The sequence below is a fragment of the Chanodichthys erythropterus genome, chromosome 10 (assembly GCF_024489055.1).
Source record: "Chanodichthys erythropterus isolate Z2021 chromosome 10, ASM2448905v1, whole genome shotgun sequence".
NCBI lineage: Eukaryota > Metazoa > Chordata > Actinopteri > Cypriniformes > Xenocyprididae > Chanodichthys > Chanodichthys erythropterus.
In genome coordinates, this window is record NC_090230.1 from 29236040 (window position 1) to 29255692 (window position 19653).

The window sequence follows — 19653 nt, forward strand, 5'->3', positions numbered from 1 at the left end:
ATACACAGCAGACAAACAAACAAGTGAAGGGTATTTAAAAAAAAAAAAAACAGGAGCAAAGTAATTTATTTATTTATTTATTTGCTGCTCTTGTTAACAGAGACAATGCGAGGCATTAACTCTTTAAAAAAAAAAAAAATACAAAGGGACAAAAAAAAAAAATTGAAAATGCATTACTAAATTTAGACAAATAGGCATAAAAACAAGGCTATAAGAGGAAAACAAGAAAAAGAAAAAAGAAATGGGTATAGTATAGGTTATTATAAATAAATCCAAACAGGCTAAATTAAATGACATCAGACACAAAGGTGCACAGAGGTCATGGAGAAGCACAAAATCTAAATAAAAAGGGCTTAGTAAGACAATCATTACTGCTAATATACAGAAATGAAAACAAGTGCATAAATATACAAAAGACAAAAACAGTAAAGACAAGATGATTTATACAGTACACTTTTAAACAATGCAACAGTTAAAAATAGAAACCTAACCCAGTATAAAAGATACTTCAAAACGAAAGCATAAACACAAAACAAGGCCTAACAAAATACATACAAGTCAGTTCACAAATAGTCACTCTCATACAAAGCTTTACAATATAGGAAGGAACATACACAGCAGACAAAGAAACAAGTGAAGAGTATATTAAAAAAAAAAAAAAAAAAAAAAGCATTAAGTAATAATTTTAATTTTTTGCTGCCCTTGTTAAGAACAACGACAATGCAAGGCATTAACACTTAAAAAAAAAAAAAAAATTTGAAAATGCATTGCTAAATTTAACTGACAGACAAACAGGCATATAAACAAGGGTATAAAAGAAAAAAGTAAAAAAATAATAAAATAAAATAAAAGGGATAGGTGCACAGAAGAATACAAAAGTGACAGGTGGACAAAGGCTCATGGTTGCAAAAAGAAATTCTGAAATAAAACGGAACACATGAAACTGGCATAAAGTACTAGTGCAAAAAGTCACAACATAATACAAAAACCACAGCTACAAAAGAGCAGTGTTTTAAAAATAAATAAACAAAAAGGAAAAAGGCATAGACAAACTAAAAAGGTACACAAATATAAATTATGCAAACAGGTGTTAACAGCATATTTGAGAGCAAATTACACCAACTATAACAGAAGTGATTCAAGACTGATTTGTCTTCCAAGTGTCAGACACAATCAAGCACCACTGAAATCTAAAGCATTTGTACATACCAAAATATGCTTGGCTGAAAACTTAAATATCTTGTTAATGTTGACAATGCACCAATGATCAACTATCCCTGAAGCTTTTAGTGTACCTTGCTAAAAGCATCTCTGCTGCCTAATTCTTAGAGTTCAGAGCACCTCTATATATCTGAGCTTAAGTGGTTTTGAATATTAACCTGCAGTCAACTGACAACTTCTCATTCAGTAAACTGGTTCCAACAGTTTTATGGTGGAGCATATAAAATGAGCATATGGGCACAGATAGAACAAAAGGCACATAAAATAAAAGGGTACAGACAAAAATAAAGGAGCAAAAAGTGTAAATAATGGCATTAAAGTCCATTAACTAATTTCATACAAAACTTTACAATAAAATAGGGTGTATATAATAGCAGAACAGGCAGACAAAAATCAGTTTATTTAATTTACTACAATAAAAATGATAAAGGGCCATACAATACCAAAAATGGCAAGTAATGCAAGAAAAATGAAAGGTATAGTACAAATGCTCAGAGAAAAAGAGACAACTAAAAGCTTAGATGTACCCCTTTTTAAAGCACAAGCGATGTTTAAATACTTCATTCAACTAGAGAACTAGTTTGTGACGTGATTGATTGTGTTCGAGTCTGCCTTTTGCAGAGCTCGCTATTCTCCCTTTTCACATTTTCTTATTTAAAAAAAAAATAATAATAATAAATAAAATAATAATAAGAAAATGTTCTAAAAGTGGAAGTGCCTGATGAGTGTTTAATAATGAAAAATATAATAATATTTATTTTTTTTAGTTATTATTGCATCCTGTTAAAGTACAACAATACTGAGGTGCAAATAATAAGTATAAATAGCATCTAATTACTATTTATACTTATTGCAAAGAACTGCTACTTTTACATGGTAAATAGAATATATCACTATTTTCACTAATGGTAAATTGCATCTAGAGCTATTTGCACTTACTGTAAATAGGATCACTAAGAAAGCATGCCAGTTCCACTTAATAGCCACTGCTGTATTTTTCTTACCCTATTGGCAGATCATTTGAAGAATAAAAATGCACTTAAATTTTTTTCTTTCTTTTTGCTCGTGGGATACCATGAAAATAGCCTAATCATTTAATAACCTAACGTTCTGCCAGTTTTCACCTGTGATATTATAACAGTGATGAGGAATTAAACTTGTTTTGACTCTGAAGTATGCAGATGTCTTTTTGTCGGGTGCTGTTGCCATGGTGATGGGAGTTCCATCGATCATGGCTTTAATAAAGTCATGGTGCATATGCTTAACTCCGGGTCGATTGAACTAACTCAATTCAGCCGTTCTGAAACCGAAAACTCAGACTAACCCATCTCAGAGTTCAAGATTTAACTCAGAGTTGGTTGAACCTCCTTATTGAAACGGGCCCCTGTTCCCCAGCTCCACTACTCTCCTGTTCCAACCATCCAAGTGTGTGCGCTCCAGTCACCTTCACTAACCATTCATAGTCCTTCCCTTTTACCAGGTAAATTGGGATGAGACTGTTATTAATTATTCAGTCATCATTAATTCTGAATTAGCCATTACTAACCTGTTTCATCAAAGCAATCCATCTGTTCAATACATTCCTGTTTGGGAATAATCCTCTCCGAGTCTGGTATTCACTTACATTACAACAAAAATAGAAAGGGGCATAAAATCAGAGTCTATGGGGACATAAAACATCATATTACAAATGAAAGGTGTATATATGCAAGAGACAAACCATAAAGACAAACAGGAAAAGTTAAGGCTGAAATGGAAAAACAACCACCAAACAAAACAAAACAAAACAAAGGAACAGTCAAACAAAAATGGGCATAAAGAAACCAATGCATAAATGTAAATGGACATTAAGACAGACCCAAACAAGTCTTGAAGGGGAACAAGAGGTGAAGGCATAAATACAAAAGCAGCAAAAAGACAAATTAATTTCATGAGTATGGTGTTACACAAAGCAAATTACTTATATAGCATTTAAGTACAAATAATGGCATTAAGGTTGTCAAGATTTGTAGCTGTCAAAACAACAGAAAAGGATAACATGATGATGCAGTTCAAACAGCTGAGATACAAGCAGGTGAGTGGGTAATTCATATAATAACATACTTAACTGAATGAGAAAGAGACTTTATGTTTTGCAGGTGCTGGCTGACGTGACTGAAGGACAGGCTGACAACAGGCATAACACAGGTAAGAATCCAAGGTGAGTAGATGGGCAAGTCCTTCTGTGTGAAACAACACAGGTAAGCAGTTCTTAGGAAAAGAAAATATAACAGTCCCAGTAGCAAAGAGACTAGACAATGAAGGAGTGTTTGGCACTTGCTTATAGGGAAACTGATGAGGTTGATGGCAAACAGGTGTGAAGACTGAGTTGAGTGTGCAGGTGATGGCCAGGGAGGATTATGGGAAATGTAGTGTGTTGTGGTGAAAGGCATGGGTTCATTTTTATGGTTTGCAATGTTTGTATGATTTTACTTAAAATAAATAATGAAATTTTTATTTAAATTTGATTGAGAAAATCACATTTGGTTAGCCAGACAATTATGAGTGAAAATGGTGAAATCAACTATGTTACCTGTAAACTAAGTTACCCTGTAGAGCTAACTCTTTAAGACAATATATTTATCATAATTTAACCCTATATGTGTCAGAGGTGTGTGTGTGTGTGTGTGTGTGTGTGTGTGTGTGTGTGTGTGTGTGTGTGTGTGTGTGTGTGTGTGTGTGTGTGTGTGTGTGTGTGTGTGTGTGTGTGTGTGTGTGTGTGTGTGTGTGTGTGTGTGTGTGTGAGAGAGAGAGAGAGAGAGAGCGAGAGAGAGAGAGAGCATGTGCATGAATGTAAATTAAGATGAAGGATTAAGGGATATTTCACAAAATATTTCACTAATTCTGATAGATTTTCTATCAGAATTAGTACTAGCTGCAGATAAAGTCCTTGTTGTTGGTGATTTTAATATCCATGTAGATAATAAAAAAGACTCATTAGGATTGGCATATACAGACATTCTAAACTCTATTGGTGTTAGACAACACATGTCAGGACCCACTCATTGTCGTAATCATACTTTAGATCTAATATTGTCACATGGAATCGATATTGATGCCGTTGAAATTCTACAGCAGAGTGACGACATCTCAGATCATTATCTAGTCTCACGTATATTACATTTGGTCAAAGAGGCTAAACTGCCTCCCTGCCATAAATATGGTAGGACCATCACTTCTACCACTAAAGATCGCTTTATAAATAACCTTCCTGATCAGTTTCATCGCCTTAGCATACCAGACAGCTTAGAAGACCTCGATGTTGCAACAGAAACTATTGCCTCTGCCTTTTCCAGCACATTAGATTCAGTTGCTCGTTTGCGTTTAAAAAAGATTAAGGAAATTAATCCAACGCCATGGTACAGTGAGCAGACTCGGGCCCTAAAAACAGCAGTTAGAAAAATGGAGCGCAGCTGGAAGAAAACAAAACTAGAAGTATTTCGCATTTCATGGACAGAGAAAAAAGAAAAAATCAGAAAAAAGAAAAGAAAAAATCAATTCATTTACTGCTTTAGGAGAGGAAGAATTGTCTAAACTTGTTAAATCATCAAAATCATCCACATGTATGTTAGACCCTATACCAACTAAGCTATTGAAAGAGATGCTTCCAGAGGTCATAGATCCTCTTCTTAATATTGTTAATTCATCTTTATCGCTAGGATACGTACCAAAAACCTTTAAGCTGTCTGTTATTAAACCTCTCATTAAAAAACCACAACTAGATCCTAAAGAATTAGTCAATTACAGGCTGATCTCAAATCTTACTTTTCTGTCAAAAATACTAGAAAAGGCAGTTTCATCACAACTATGTTCCTTTTTAGAAAGAAATAATGAGGATTTCCAGTCAGGATTTAGACCGTACCATAGTACTGAGACTGCTCTCATTAGAGTTACTAATGATTTGCTCTTATCATCAGATCGTGGTTTTATCTCTCTATTAATGTTACTGGATCTTAGTGCTGCATTTGACACTATCGATCACAATATTCTTCTAAATAGACTCGAAAATAATGGCATTAGTGGAATTGCATTGGCATGGTTCAAATCATACTTATCTGACCGTTATCAATTTCTAATAGTAAACGATGAGATGTCATATCAATCACACATTAAATATGGAGTACCGCAAGGCTCAACACTAGGACCGTTGCTTTTTACTCTGTACATGCTGCCCTCGGGAGATATCATTAGGAAGCATGGCGTTAGTTTTCACTGTTACGCTGATGATACTCAGCTCTACATTTCTTCGCGCCTTGACGAAAATCACCAATTCGCTAAATTAACAGAATGTATATCTGATATAAAAAACTGGATGACCAGTAATTTCCTACTACTAAATTCAGGAAAAACAGAGATTCTAATTTTTGGACCAAAAACTTCTTCATGTAATAATCTAGAATACTGTCTAACACTTGATGGCTGCTCTGTTAAGTCTTCGTCCTCAGTTAGGAACCTGGGTGTGCTCTTTGATACCAATCTTTCATTTGAAGGCCATGTTACTAGCATCTGTAAAACTGCATTCTTCCATCTTAAAAATATATCTAAACTATGACATATGCTCTCAATGAAGAATGCAGAACAGTTAGTTCATGTGTTCATGACCTCAAGGCTAGATTACTGTAACGCTCTACTGGGTGGTTGTTCTGCTCGCTTGATAAATAAACTACAGCTCGTACAAAATGCGGCAGCTAGAGTTCTTACTAGAACTAGGAAAAATGACCATATTAGCCCAGTTCTGTCATCACTGCATTGGCTTCCTGTTAAACATCGTATGGATTTTAAAATCTTGTTAATTACTTACAAAGCACTAAATGGTTTAGCTCCCCAGTACCTAAGTGAGCTCTTAATGCATTATAGTCCTTCACGTTTATTGCGATCTCAGAATTCAGGCCAGTTGATAATACCCAGAATATCAAAATCAACTGAAGGCGGCAGATCCTTTTCCTATTTAGCACCTAAACTCTGGAACAATCTTCCTAGCATTGTTCGGGAAGCAGACACACTCTGTCAGTTTAAATCTAGACTAAAAACACATCTCTTTGCTCTTGCATACACATAACACATTATCAATACATTAACATTTTTCAAATCCGTTAAAGGATTGTTACGCTGCAATAATTAGGTCGGCCGGAACCGAGAACATTTCCTATAACACTAGATATACCTGTACATCAGAATAAGAATGGCATCTGCGCTAATATCTGTCTCTCTGCTTATCCTGAGGTTTGCCGGGTGCTGGATCCAGGCCGTATCCAGATCACATGGAGAACCTGCGTCTGGACCTGACTACAACGTAGCCCAGGAGACAATGGGCCTAAAGACCCAGTTCTGGCTGCATCTATAATTCTGATTTTTAATCTCCGTATCCGCTTACATATATTTATATATAATCTATTTTTAATCTCTATAATAAAAATGTACAATTCAGATTTTGATCTCCATATCCATTTACATATATTATATATATCTTCCAAGGGGTTTTTTCCCTCCTAGGACTTTTTTCCCAGTGCTAGCACGCTGGGTTTTTCTCCTAGGGGGTTTTTTCCACCCCTGGAAGTCAGCCGACATTGGCTTAATGTAGCACCATCTTGTATATGTTACATATTACCACGCTTGTTTGTACAGTTTTAACCACTTCCCTTTTTCTGTGCTTCTAATATGTAAAGCTGCTTTGAAACAATTACCAATTGTAAAAGCGCTATATAAATAAATTTGACTTTTGACTTGACTAATCACCATCACCTGCATCTCATCATCATGCTCGTCACCCTCACTACTTAAGACACTCACACACACAGCCACATTGTCCGGTCTCGTTCGAATTACAGGATACCTACCTCCATGCTTACCTTAAGGACTCCAGTTGATACCTACCTGTCTCTGTGTTCCCTCCTGTGCTCCAAGTCTGTGTGTGAGTGTCTTCCGCCAGCATCGTCTTCTGTGTTCTCCAGCGATCTGCAAATACAAAGGACAGTATTACCAGCCGTTCATTCATTCCACTGAACTTCCATTGCCATTTACTCACCTGTCTGCTGAATCCACTCTGTTTGTGTTTAATAAACCACCTTAACTTTTACCTGCTGTCTCCGTCTGGCTATATTGTACCATTAGTGACCGTGTTGATGATTTTACACAAATATCTGCAAAAATAACATTCTTAGAAGTCTTTTAAAATGATCACTGTTCATATGGCAGAATAGACCAAAGATACTCTGAATATTAAGTCACTTAAAATGTGGCACTTGATCAGTGTTTGTAATGCAGTTTGTCTGTAATAGTTGGAAAACATCTTTTTATTTGTAAAATGTAAATGTTAAATGATTAAGCTTTGCAACTAGCAAAGATAGATTGATAAAATAAGTAGAAACTAATGGTGGTTTTATTGAGAAAGCATATTGTTTTTACACTTTTTTGCTGATGTGAAATGTAATATAAATTAAAGAATGATTCTCCTGTTTTTTGTTTTTTTTTGTGTGTGTGTGTGTAAAGACATTTACTAAAGATAACGTAACAATAACCTTCATTCCTTTTCCTCTGAAGAAAATAAACACTAAACATCACAGTCAAGAGGTGGAATAGCTGAAGTCTAGAAAGAAAGAAGAAAGGAAAGATTGTGTGAAAACCTTCTTCAATATTATTTATTTATATTTGATTTTTTTTTTCTTGTATTGTTTGCCCTATATACATATATTCACTCCCCCAATGCATATGTATATACATACAGTACATAAATACATATTTATACATAAACACTTTGAAAGTTGATTAAAGTATATATTAAAGATTACTACATTTCACAGTTCAAACCTGATTGCTATTATCCCCACTACACAGGTGAGTAACAAACTACATTTACTCTGCTACATTTACTGGAGTAATTTAAAAAAAAATTGTACTTTTAAGAGTTTAAATGTCAGAAATGTTCATATAAAGTCAGAATTGCGAGTTTATAAAAAAGAGGGACCGGTAGAAAAAAGTTGTGTTATTCAATATCAAAGCCGGAACCATCAATTGTTGTTCGCTCGACATCGGGAGGAATTAGAGGTTGCGCTCTACACATACATGGAAACGGATACGAGGTAAGAGTGAATTATGTTTGTGTTCGTTTTTATTCATGTTTTACTTCTGTGCTTTGAACAGTTTTAAAGCAATTGCTGTATGCGTGTCAGGTTTGGGTTTTTTTATCAACTGAACGACAAAAGAGCATTTAACCGACCGCGAGTCTTTAGTTTGAAATCGAGTCCACATTGAGACATTAATAAACATTTATATAAAAAATACAGTTTAACAGTCTATGGTCGTGATCAATGAAAGATTCTGCTAATGAAGTAAAGTGACACGTTCGTGTATTCGTTGATTTCTGTCACATTTACTCTGCTGTTCTTCAGCTCATCTGCAGAATGTCATCCTTGATTTCACATGGATTTCGGAGCAGTAAACAGGACTTCAACTTTGGGCCGTGGACAGTCATAGCTGTGAAGACTCATATCATGAAGTCTAAAGATATTGAGAGGTGAATTCATGCAGGTTTAGATGTTGAAGAAATTATATTTCCTATGATAATACGAGCAGTTGAGTCTGATTCTGTCACAGGTTGGCAGAGACGATGCATATGCCGGCTCTGCCAGAGATGCTGTTTGGTGATAATGTGTTGCGCATTCAGCACACCGATGGTTTTGGGATTGAATTCAATGCGATCGACGCTCTCAAACGTGTCAACAACATGCAAGACTCTGTGAAAGTGGCTTGTGCCCAAGAGTGGCAGGAAAGCAGGTAGAGCTTTGTGTTATTAATTATAGTCTTGATTAGATGCTTTCATTCAGGAGGAATCTCTGCTGTATCCGTACAGGGCCGACTCGGAGCATTCGAAAGACGTGGTGAAACGCTACGATTGGACTTACACAACCGATTACAGAGGGACTTTGCTTGGAGAGCACATGCAGATCAAGGTATTCTGTGCTTTAACAGTTAAACTAGCTGAATGTGGAGTGTCTCTTACTGACAAAGAGCCTGTGAACAGGTGACGCCGACCACAGAACGGATAGACATGGAGAGGCTGAAAGCGCGAGAGCAAATCAAGTTTTTCGAGGACGTGCTGCTGTTCGAGGACGAGCTGCATGATCACGGCGTGTCTATGATCAATGTGAAAATTGTGAGTTTCATCAGCTTCTTTTACAAATTTGCAGCATTAATGGATGGCATATGAAAGATGATGTGTGGTTTCAGAGAGTGATGCCCACCAGTTTCTTTCTTCTGCTGCGGTTCTTCTTGCGAGTGGACGGAGTCATGATCCGGATAAACGACACGCGTCTTTATCACGAGGTAAGTCGAGAACAGATTTCCAAGTGTTGAATGCTTTATTATTCAAATATGATTTCAGTTTTTCTTAAACTTCATTGTTCTGCAGGCTGGAAAAAAACACATGCTTCGAGAATTCAGCACACGTGAAAGTAAAATATCAGACCTCCAGGTGAGTGCTGCTTTAACTGCTTATTAAAGAAATGGTTCAACCAAAAGTTAACTTTTCCTGATTATTTACTCGCCCCAGGCCATCCAAGACTTTCTCAGCCAGAGAGAAATTAAGGTTTTGCAGAAAACATTCCTGGATTTTCTCCATCTAATGCCAGTAAATGGGGATCAGTGTAGTCCACTGTTAATGGTCTTAAATTAATATTTAGGCAACATCTAATTGATCCACACTATGCTACTGGTACCAGTCGGCACTTTAAAAAAATGAATGGAACCAGCATTTCTGCTTTCAAACAGTATTCTGATTCCAGTTCTGGAATGGGATACTTAAGGTCAGGAATTGGATACTTGTTATAAAATTAATATTTCGATTCTACTTATCAAGTTCTGTGTGCACATTTTCAGATAGGCCAGATATTTTTTTATTTTTTTTACATGTCATCTGCCAGGACCTTCCTCACTAGTCTACATAGCAGGAAGCACTCAAGTCTGGCTACACTTTGTGAGGTTAGAAGTTGAAAAGCTAAGTGTAATATCTGTTATAAGCTAGCTAATATGTTACAAAAGATGTTTACCACCAACATGACAAAGCACCTTATTTAAACAGTTTTGCAATACAGCTGCAGAATTAATCGTTAGAAGATAGCAATCTCGACCCAAACACCCACACAATCTTATTCCTAAAAGACAGTCTATTAAACCTTTGACAAGTTCGGTCACAGCAAACGTTCAGATCTGCGTTGGGGCTGCTGATCCGGAGCTGTTGTCATGTACAGTTTTTTCAACCACACAGTATCATTATTTCTGTCTTAAAATAATTCATTATCACAGAAGTACTGGGATAAATGTTTATAGTTCGGAAATAAACGCTGATTAACACTAAATAAACAATCAACGGTAGTGATCAAAATATGGTAAATCACATTTTCAAAGTAATTTGATGCTTCAAATAAAGATTCTGTTGTTTACTTCATTATGCCAGTAGGTGGCGACAAGTGACTGTTAAAAAAAATATTTGTCATTGAATCATTCATTCGAGAGATATGTTCAGAAATGCTGATTCATCCAATAATGAAACAAGAAGTCTTTGAGTCATTGAATCATTCATTCAGTGATTAAAAAAAGTTTGAATTAAAAAATATTTTAAATAGACTGAAACAATTAACATTTTTTCCTAACCTATAGTAAATTACATTATTTTGTTTAGTTGTCTAATGTTTTTTTCTTCAGAATTGTGGGAGAACCGTGATCTCTCTGCAGCTCTATTTTGCACACATAAAGCTCAAACTTGTCCGTAGTTTTTTTGTAGTCTGCTGGTTTTTGTTCATGGAATTCAGCAGTAATTCGTGGTATTCTGACACAGAATAAATATGTTTGATATCTAAATGTTTGACTTAATTTTTTTTTATTTTAAAAAAAATTGAAAACTGAAAACTAAATAATAATCAGAATCAATTAGCGGAATCAGAATCTATAAAATTCAAACAATACACAACCATAGCGCTAGTGGTGCAACTATCTCGGCATCAAAGCATCATGTCTCTCTCAATGAATGGGACACAGATTCATTGAGATCTGAGAGATCAAAGAGATTCATTGTACAATTATAACAGGTTTTCGTGAGTGCAGAATTCAGTGAGCATGTGCTTTAGCCTCAGTGATTATAAAGGGAGGATCTTCTCTTGCTTTCTGTTTATTACCCAAAATACCATTTGAGTTTTCATGCTCAGTACACTGCAACATTTCTGCACTGACAACCATATTTAAATATACACGATTGAATTGTAAACTGTTATGATTGACAGTGATAACCAACGGACCAGACAAAATGGGACATTTTTTAAAAATACTTATTTCAACAGGTTTTGCTATGGGTATCAAAATAGGTACAGATACTGACTATTGAATTTTGGCACCGTGACAACCCTAATCCACATGAGCCCAACCGTCTTCCCTAGAGAAACGACCAGTCATTTCCAGTAAAAAATAAAAGTTGATATACTTTACTTTTTAACTACAAATGTTAATCCAGTCAATGTTTTTTTCCAAAATCTTAATTTCTGTTTGGCTGAGGAAAGAAAGTCATACACGTCTTGGATGGTCTGGGTGAGTGAGTAATCAGGAAAAGTTAATTTTTGGGTGAGCTATTCATTTAAACTAGGGGTGTCTGAACACGGTACTGGAGGGACTCTGTCCTGCAGAATTTATCTCCAACTTGCCTCAACACACCTGCCTGGAAGTTCATAGTATGCCTAGTAAGACTGTGGTCAGCTGGTTCAGGTGTGTTTAGCTGGAGTTGGAGCTGAACTCTGCAGGACTGGACAATCCTGCTTTAAGCAATGAAGTCAAGGCCTTGACGTGTATTAACACTGATTAAACTGCCAATTTGTGTGTGATTTGGAGATGCAGTGCCTCATTATTCTGGATCTGTGCTTCATGTACTTCATGTGCACTGACGTGTTTGTATGTCTGTCCTTGACTTTGCAGCATGTTCCCCCAGCGATTTACACAGACCCCAATGAGATCGCACAGCATTTACCACTGAAACTCACCGAGTGTGAGAAACTAGAGTTTCCAGACAGAGCGACGCAAGCGGAATCCTCACCATCTCCACAGTGACGGGAGAACAATCAGAGCAAAGCTAAAGCTCGCTAAAGACTCGTTAACCCGGAGCTGACGGACGTCGATTATGATCACATCTGATACTGTTGTGTAAAGTCTTATTGTGTAACTTTCATCAAGGTGCAGTATGTCTGCTTTGTAATGTAATGTTTGTTTGATCTGGCTGTCATTGGAGAACATTTTATTAAAATACTTTAAATGATTTCACCGGATTGGGAAAATATGTCCAGATATATAAGAATGAACTAATACTGAAATGAAAAATAATGACTGAAAGCTTGTATTAATTATGACCAACTCTTAATGCTGGTCTGAAACCTGTTGGAAATTGATATCAGTAGTCAGTGACTAATGCTGCTTTTACGTGTTATAAGATTTCCTGCTTCCCGCTTCTGAAGTGCTTTGTTGTCTGAAAGAATAGGAATCAGAGGAAAACCGGTTTATTCTTCCCTATTTCTTAAGGAAATCTTATTAATGCCAATGTATTGATGAAAATTAATTTTAAGTAAAATATAGCATCTCATTCACTGACAACCATATAAACGTTCTCCACACTATCTAGATAGATTGTATTTGACCGAAATTCCATAATTGGCAGCAGTCTATTTTTGCTATCAAAATGATCTTGGTTTTCCAGTAGTAAATATGACTTGAGAGGGTGTTCATTTCCAATTTCCAACTAGGAATTTCAGAGTTTTCAAAAAAATGTCAAAAGTCTGAGTAATTTTGATAGCAAAAATAGACAAATTCCATAATCGTCAAGCAAGCTATCTAGATAGTGTGGAGAATGTTTATATGGTTGTCAGTGAACCAGATGCTACATTTTATTAAAAATTACATTTCTTCAATGCAGTTCGGCTTTACAGTTTCTAAAAATTGCTTTGACACTAAAAATGGTACTTGAGGCCACTCGGTGAAACTATTCTCTCATATAACGAATCTTCTGACCAAATCTGCAAAAACTACAAGCACATTATCTGCTTTACACTCAGTTTGCAATTGTAAAACAAACTTGTTACAAAATGTTAAGAACAACTCTAATGTTTCATTCAAATGTCACACTCATTTTCTGATCACCTAACAGTGATCATGTGTGAAAACACAATTTGTTCAGTTAGAAATCAAAACTCATTGTTTTGAGAAATACATTATTTTTACCCCCTTACATTTCAGTTTACTTTGTAAATAAATATTGAATATATATTGAATATGCAAACAAGTCGTCACCTTTATTTCTGTATCACTTTATACAAGATTGTTTCAAAGCAGCTTCACAAGAGTAACAAATTCAAAATCTGCTGTAAAACAGCTCTAAAAAGCCAATGTCAAGTTCAGCATTCATTCATTTCAGTTCAATAACTGTAAACTTTATCAAATGTGCAAGAAATGTGTATACATACTGTACATACAGTGTATTTGTGCACTAACTCCTGTACACTCCACTGTTTTACATTTGTCATATACATGTGTAGTTTGACAGGTAACTTACATGGCTAATCATTTGATGGTTTGTGTGTAGAGTTACTGCGCAAAAACACAATTTTTAGAAGAAATAAAATAGTTTTGAAATAGAATAGAATTCAAATAATTTTGTGTTAGCTTTTGCAAAAGATGTGACGTTTTGCGTGTGACGTGTGTGTGTGTGTGTATGTCTTGTTTCGAGAAAAGGAGCCATAGTTTGAGACTGTGTAAGTAATGTTAAAATATATAACGTATATAAATAAAGTTTATTATTTACTTTACCAGAATAAACCTTAGTTCTTTTAGATTAATAGGAAATTTCAGAGAGCACGTGAGGGCAGCGTAATATAATCGGCATACGCCACATATTCTGCTGTGATTATGAGCTTGAGCCAAAAATCCAGGAACGGTGTTTAGAAGTTTCCACCCGGTGCGTTTCAGATGTGACACAGGAGTCTGTGCACGTGGGCCTGTGAACGATGCTGTCAGTGAGTATCATATTTATCTTTATTCTGTATTCCGACTGTTAAACGAACGAGTTATTTTCTGGCATATAAATTATGACGGCCCCGTTTGTCTTGTCGGATAATAAATACGCTTAAATGTCTTATTCAACTTTTATTTGTTAAGAAATTCTTTCGAGCAAAGTGGGAATATCAAAAATGTCTGATTGTCTTTATTAGGTTTTGAAATTAAGACCATACATTAAAAGAAGAAGAAGAAAACTAAACAACACATTAATTTTAAGTTTGTCGCTATTATCGCATTAGCTATTTATTTGCAGTTTCTTGTTTCATATTTGCATTTGCCTCTTAAAATAGGCAGTTTTGCCTTGAGATAATAGCGAAAATAAAATGTCAAATCATCACTTGCATTTTGTATTTTAATTTGACGATGCATTTTTAAATTACAATAAAAGGCAACTCAGTAAAATGTATTTTTAGTGTTTGCACACATTTATTCTCCCTCATTCTTTCACGTGTTGACACTTTTCCACAATTGATCAGTCAAGTTTTATTTAGTCAGTTTATTTCGTGTCTGCAGCTCAAACCGCGATGATTCTCGATGAATGAATGGATAAAAGCATCCGCTAAATGCATTCATCTTAACTAAATTATTTTAAGCTTTATCTGTGTTCATTATGAACATTAATTCTCACTGTAGTTTCTCCACAGTGGCAAGAATAACGTGACATATGTGCTGCCCTCACGTGCTATTGGAATTATTGTAAATACGAGTTTACTACTCGGAAATTCCAGGTTGGCATTGGGCGTGCCATAAACTTTAAAAAGGCACAAGCGAGACTGATATTCTTTATTAGTTTTTCCAAATCAGCTACACTGTCTTGTCTTGATGTTAATGTACTGCATATTTAATGCATATTGAAAGCATAAAATGAAGATAACTTGTACTTGACAGAAATTCCAGAATCATCATCAAGCTGTCTAGATAACGCAGTGAAGATTATGAAGAGATGCCAAAGAAAGACAGAAGAGTGAAGAAGTGTGAGGAGGAGGAGGAGGAGGATGTACCTGTCAAGCAGATGAAGATGGTGAACGGCTCCGCCGCTCCGCTATGCTTTGACTCGCCGCGTGATTTCTTCCAGAGTCTGATCAGTCCGGTCGGGCTGGATGAGTTCTTCCAGCAGTACTGGGAGCAGAAGCCTCTGGTCCTGCACCGGTCTGACGCGGCTCTGGCCTCTTATTACCGCTCCCTGTTTCAGCTCTCGGACGTGAAGCAGCTCTGCGCTCGCGGCCTGCAATACGCCACGGACCTCAACGTCTGCCGCTGCATCGACGGCAAGAAAAAAGTGCTGAATAAGGCAGGAAAAGTCAAGTTCAGTCAGCTGAAGAAGGACTTTGAGGAGAAGAAAGCCACCATACAGTTGCACCAGCCGCAGAGGTTTAAGGTCAGAGCTACAGAGAGCTATACAACAATCTGCTTTGTTTAGACCTGCAGCGTTTGTCTGAGGTCATGTGTGTTCGCAGGATGAGCTGTGGCGCATTCAGGAGCGGCTGGAGTGTTTCTTTGGGTCGCTGGTCGGTTCTAACGTCTACATCACGCCTCGCGGCTCTCAGGGTCTCCCGCCGCACTACGACGACGTCGAGGTCTGTGATCCGTCATGTCTGCTGCTCTCATCTGTACTGTAGTAAAGTGTAGCATCTTTCATCACGGTTGACCTTCATATATCGTTTGCTCGTGTGGGTTACGAGTATTTGACGCCTCTCGTTCTGCTGGTTCCTGATAGTGTTTGTTTGTCTGCGTTCATCTGTTCAGGTGCTGATCCTTCAGCTGGAGGGACAGAAACACTGGAGGCTCTACCAGCCCACCGTCCCTCTGGCCCGCGAGTACAGCCTGGAGCCCGAGGACCGCATCGGCCCCCCGACACACGACTTCATCCTGCAGGTTTGTGACATCACTGGGTTAAAGGTCACATTGTAGGGGAGCCTCAATCAGCAGGGACGTTGGGACAGGCCAGAGTCACAAAATCAGGCTCACGTGTTTGAATACATGAATCTTCTGCTCGTGTGTCCGTGTTTCTTCTAGGCTGGTGACTTACTGTATTTCCCCCGAGGAACGATCCACCAGGCGGACACTCCTTCAGACGTGGATCGATCCACACACCTCACGCTCAGCACCTACCAAAACATGTGCGTCTCCACGTTCTGACAACGTGTGCTTCTGTTCACAAACATACAGACTCTTCCCAGCTTTGAAAGAGCTCGATTAACCTTTATATTCTGTTCACCTGTTTTATATTCTCTGCTTTAACATTAACAGTTCACATTATTTTTAAGAGTTTAACAGAAGTAGTGTGTGAAAGAACTTCTTGGATGTGCTTCCCTGAAGCTCAAACAGCAGATCGTGACAGCAAGATCATGAGTTTGATTCGCAGTACACCATCAACGCATTGTAACGGTCTTCAGATAAAAGCATCTGCCAAATGCAGAAATGGAAACACCCTCAGAGTAATTGAGAACATGACATAAATTATATTTTTTTGGGTTGTGTGAAGCTGTCTGTAACCAAGAAATATGCGTCAAATTGACCCACAATTATAATCAAGATAAATTTTGTATGTATATTAATTAGCTTCATGTTCAAGAAAAAACAACAACAGTTGAATCAGTATTTCTGATCACTCAGTCGACAATTGACAGACAATAATGTAAGCAGTGCGGTTCAGGGAATGTGTGTGTGTGTTTCAGGTCGTGGGGCGACTTCATGCTGGACGTGATTCCCGGCTGCGTGTTTGACTGCATGAGGCGCGAGCGCGGGATGCGCAGCGGTCTGCCTCGTAACCTCCTCACGGTGAGCTCAGCAGCACTGCCTCATTCTGCACAGTAGCATTCATTGTGTCACTCTAACAGTGCGTTTGTTCTCTCGCTCCGTGTGTGTCAGTCTCCGAGCGTCGGTCCTGATGTTAATAAGCAGCTTTGTGCATTTCTGCGGCGTCTGGCTGATGATTTCGAGCGGGAGAATCATGAGTTGCGCTCCACTGCTATGAAAAGAGACTTCATCTCGAACCGACTGCCGCCGTACCTGCTGGACCAGGCCGACGTCGATCCCGGTGAGTCTCACGGGCTTGTTGTCGCCGTGTTTGTCGATGTACTGCTGATGTCTGTGCCGAATGGGTTTCTCTTCCAGTTGGGAAACCACCATCGCTAGAGGACACTGTATGTATCCGGTTTAAAGAGCATCTTCTTCTAACTGTGGAGCCCAGTCAAGAGAACACTGTAAGAGTCACACACACGTCATATATATTCACACACACACACAAATATATAGCAAGTCCTTACTGTGTCCGTCTCTCTCCAATCAGGACGAGGCCACAGAGTTGGTTGTGTTTGTGTTACATTCTTTAAAGAACAAGAGAGAAACACACATGATGGGAGCATCTGATGATGATGATGATGATGATGATGAAGAAGAGGTCATCTCACAGGTCTGTCCGTCCATGTCGCATCTTGCAGACTAAAGATGTTCATTTGTGTTGTGTCCATTCTCACGCTGAGGTTCTTGGGTTTCAGGGTCTGCGGTTCCCTCTGACACATCTGTCTGCGCTGAAGCAGCTGCTGCACTCCGAACGCGTCCCGGCTGCGCAGCTGCAGCTCATGCAGGATGAAGATAAACTGGGGCTGATGCTGGGACTCTGGAGCGAAGGACTGCTGCGTGTTTGCCAAACATCGTAATGAGTCGTTGCTTTATGTCGTGTATATCTGTAAAACAACTGACACACTATCAGCTGATCCTTCTGCATGTGTGTTTGTGAACAAACTGCAGCCTTACAGTGTCTGTGTTCATCAGAAATGGTTACACACATCTCAGAACTGGAAGTTATGCAAGCTATGTATTGTAGATTTATGCTGAATAAAATTTAAAGAGTCAAGTCCTGTGTAACAAAAAGCAGCTTAGACTGTTCAAACATCTTATTCAAACAAACACACATAATGAATTTTACATCTTACATTTATTGTTTTCTCAGATTCGTTCCACTTTTAAAAATGCTGATTATGAACATCACTGTACACAATATACGGTTCAGCGTTCCTCTGACTCTTTACACACGTTACTGTTCCTGAAGGACTCCAGTGAAATGACTGCGTTTACTGTAGACCATCTGAACACTTTCACCACCGTGACGCTACAGCTTGAGCCGACAGAACAAGTGTTTGCAACTATTCGTCCAGGCGGATTAAAGGGAGAATCCAGCAGGACTGAAGCGCACGTGAGGTTTCTGGTAGTGCAAATGTGCTTCACAAGATAAAAACAACCATACAGAGCCGCTTCTCTCTGGTTCTTCCACTTTCACAGTGCACTTTAAAACAGGACTACACACTTTTTCAGGAAAATGGCCCAGAATCAATTATTGGCTTGAGGGCGAGTAGCTAAAAAAAAAATCATAATTATTGGCTTTGATCTCAATTAGGCCAAACTGTCCAGGCTTCAGTCCCTGATATCATCTGTCCATGTTCTCGAAGTATGATTGTGTCCGTATCACAGCACATCAATGTCCCAGGTTTGCGCAGCGTTGTCGGCACAAAGCAGACTCAGAATCAGCTGGTCTCGGTCAGATTCACGTCCACCTGAGACAAATGCAAGACGCTCCGTTAAGAAGCAAACACGCACTCCAGATTTCCACCGGGACACTGAAGAGACTCTGAGACTCTTACCTTTGAGGTCCAGCACCAGGCTGCGGTTTAAATGTGAGCAGATGCTTCCATCCTCGTTGAGACTCCACCGCTGGTTCACGCGCCCATGTTCCTCCCATAATGCCACTCTGGCCCCAGCACAGGCCTTGGCACCGATCACAGACAGACAGCCGCGCCGCGCCTGCACAAACACAAACACACGCGGTCACTGCTGATGACTGACCATCTGAGTCTCTGAAATACAACATCACATGACAATGAAACTCGTTTTCTGAAAACTGACAAAATGAAACAATGACATTTTATCTAGAACAAGACTTAATATCTGTCAAACAGTGCTCGAAGTTGGCCGGTACCCACTGGTACCCTCACTTTTTCTTGCGTGTTGGCACTTCTGACATGTTGACGTTTGACCGCCCCCATCCCAGGAACGTGATTTCAACCGATGGGGTTGAAACAAATTGTGTTTTATTAACAAAATTCGTGAAGAGCAACGTTTAAATAATCTGACTACTCATCACGTCATTTCAGCCAGCTGTCAGCAATCAGTAATCAACATATCTACCCAATCAGCATGAGTGAAGCACTATATATAGACCATATCCCTCCACCACCCCGTCTCCTCACACTCGCCTGGTTACTTTCATAACCAGAAATACGGGGGGAGTACTCTGGTTCAGGTCAAATA

General features: G+C 38.2%; 3 protein-coding genes across 9 annotated transcripts in view; 2 read left to right on the forward strand and 1 right to left on the reverse strand.

The window, feature by feature from the left end:
- Nucleotides 1-8298: 8298 nt before the first annotated feature.
- Nucleotides 8299-13564, forward strand: tiprl (TIP41, TOR signaling pathway regulator-like (S. cerevisiae)). Its single transcript, XM_067397245.1, has 8 exons — nt 8299-8339; nt 8649-8773; nt 8854-9033; nt 9110-9209; nt 9281-9412; nt 9487-9582; nt 9668-9730; nt 12217-13564. Exons 2-8 carry the CDS (start codon nt 8661-8663, stop codon nt 12346-12348), a joined length of 816 nt encoding a protein of 271 aa, XP_067253346.1. The 5' UTR covers nt 8299-8339; nt 8649-8660; the 3' UTR covers nt 12349-13564.
- Nucleotides 13565-14225: 661 nt separating this feature from the next.
- On the forward strand, nt 14226-18209 carry riox2 (ribosomal oxygenase 2). 2 transcript variants are annotated; one of them, XM_067397243.1, is made up of 10 exons: nt 14226-14300; nt 15232-15721; nt 15801-15920; nt 16090-16218; nt 16360-16463; nt 17022-17124; nt 17215-17383; nt 17461-17549; nt 17636-17758; nt 17844-18209. In XM_067397243.1, exons 2-10 carry the CDS (start codon nt 15287-15289, stop codon nt 18003-18005), a joined length of 1434 nt encoding a protein of 477 aa, XP_067253344.1. In that variant the 5' UTR covers nt 14226-14300; nt 15232-15286; the 3' UTR covers nt 18006-18209. The 2 variants fall into 2 exon arrangements, with proteins under 2 accessions (XP_067253344.1, XP_067253345.1); XM_067397244.1 differs by having other exon boundaries at nt 14226-14296.
- A 58-nt stretch (nt 18210-18267) lies between these two features.
- The window catches only part of LOC137028450 (beta/gamma crystallin domain-containing protein 3), a 33866-nt gene continuing 32480 nt past the window's right edge, over nt 18268-19653 (reverse strand). For 4 of the 6 annotated variants that reach the window (XM_067397236.1, XM_067397237.1, XM_067397241.1 and 1 more), the window contains 2 exons: nt 18987-19146; nt 18269-18899 (listed from right to left, as the gene is read on the reverse strand). In XM_067397236.1, coding sequence (XP_067253337.1) covers nt 18811-18899; nt 18987-19146 — 249 coding nt within the window. In that variant the 3' untranslated portion in view covers nt 18269-18810. Of the gene's footprint in view, nt 18900-18986; nt 19147-19653 lie in introns of all 6 variants that reach the window. The other 2 variants (XM_067397238.1, XM_067397242.1) reach the window with 2 other exon arrangements.

Bases quoted from the DNA above. Each gene is read 5' to 3' on its own strand.
- riox2 (XM_067397243.1), top strand. From the start codon at position 15,287: ATGCCAAAGAAAGACAGAAGAGTGAAGAAGTGTGAGGAGGAGGAGGAG. The intron at 17,550-17,635 runs GTAAGAGTCACA...CTCTCCAATCAG, and splicing joins AGCCCAGTCAAGAGAACACT to GACGAGGCCACAGAGTTGGT. The intron at 17,759-17,843 runs GTCTGTCCGTCC...CTTGGGTTTCAG, and splicing joins AAGAAGAGGTCATCTCACAG to GGTCTGCGGTTCCCTCTGAC.
- tiprl (XM_067397245.1), top strand. From the start codon at position 8,661: ATGTCATCCTTGATTTCACATGGATTTCGGAGCAGTAAACAGGACTTC. The intron at 9,583-9,667 runs GTAAGTCGAGAA...ATTGTTCTGCAG, and splicing joins ACACGCGTCTTTATCACGAG to GCTGGAAAAAAACACATGCT. The intron at 9,731-12,216 runs GTGAGTGCTGCT...TTGACTTTGCAG, and splicing joins GTAAAATATCAGACCTCCAG to CATGTTCCCCCAGCGATTTA.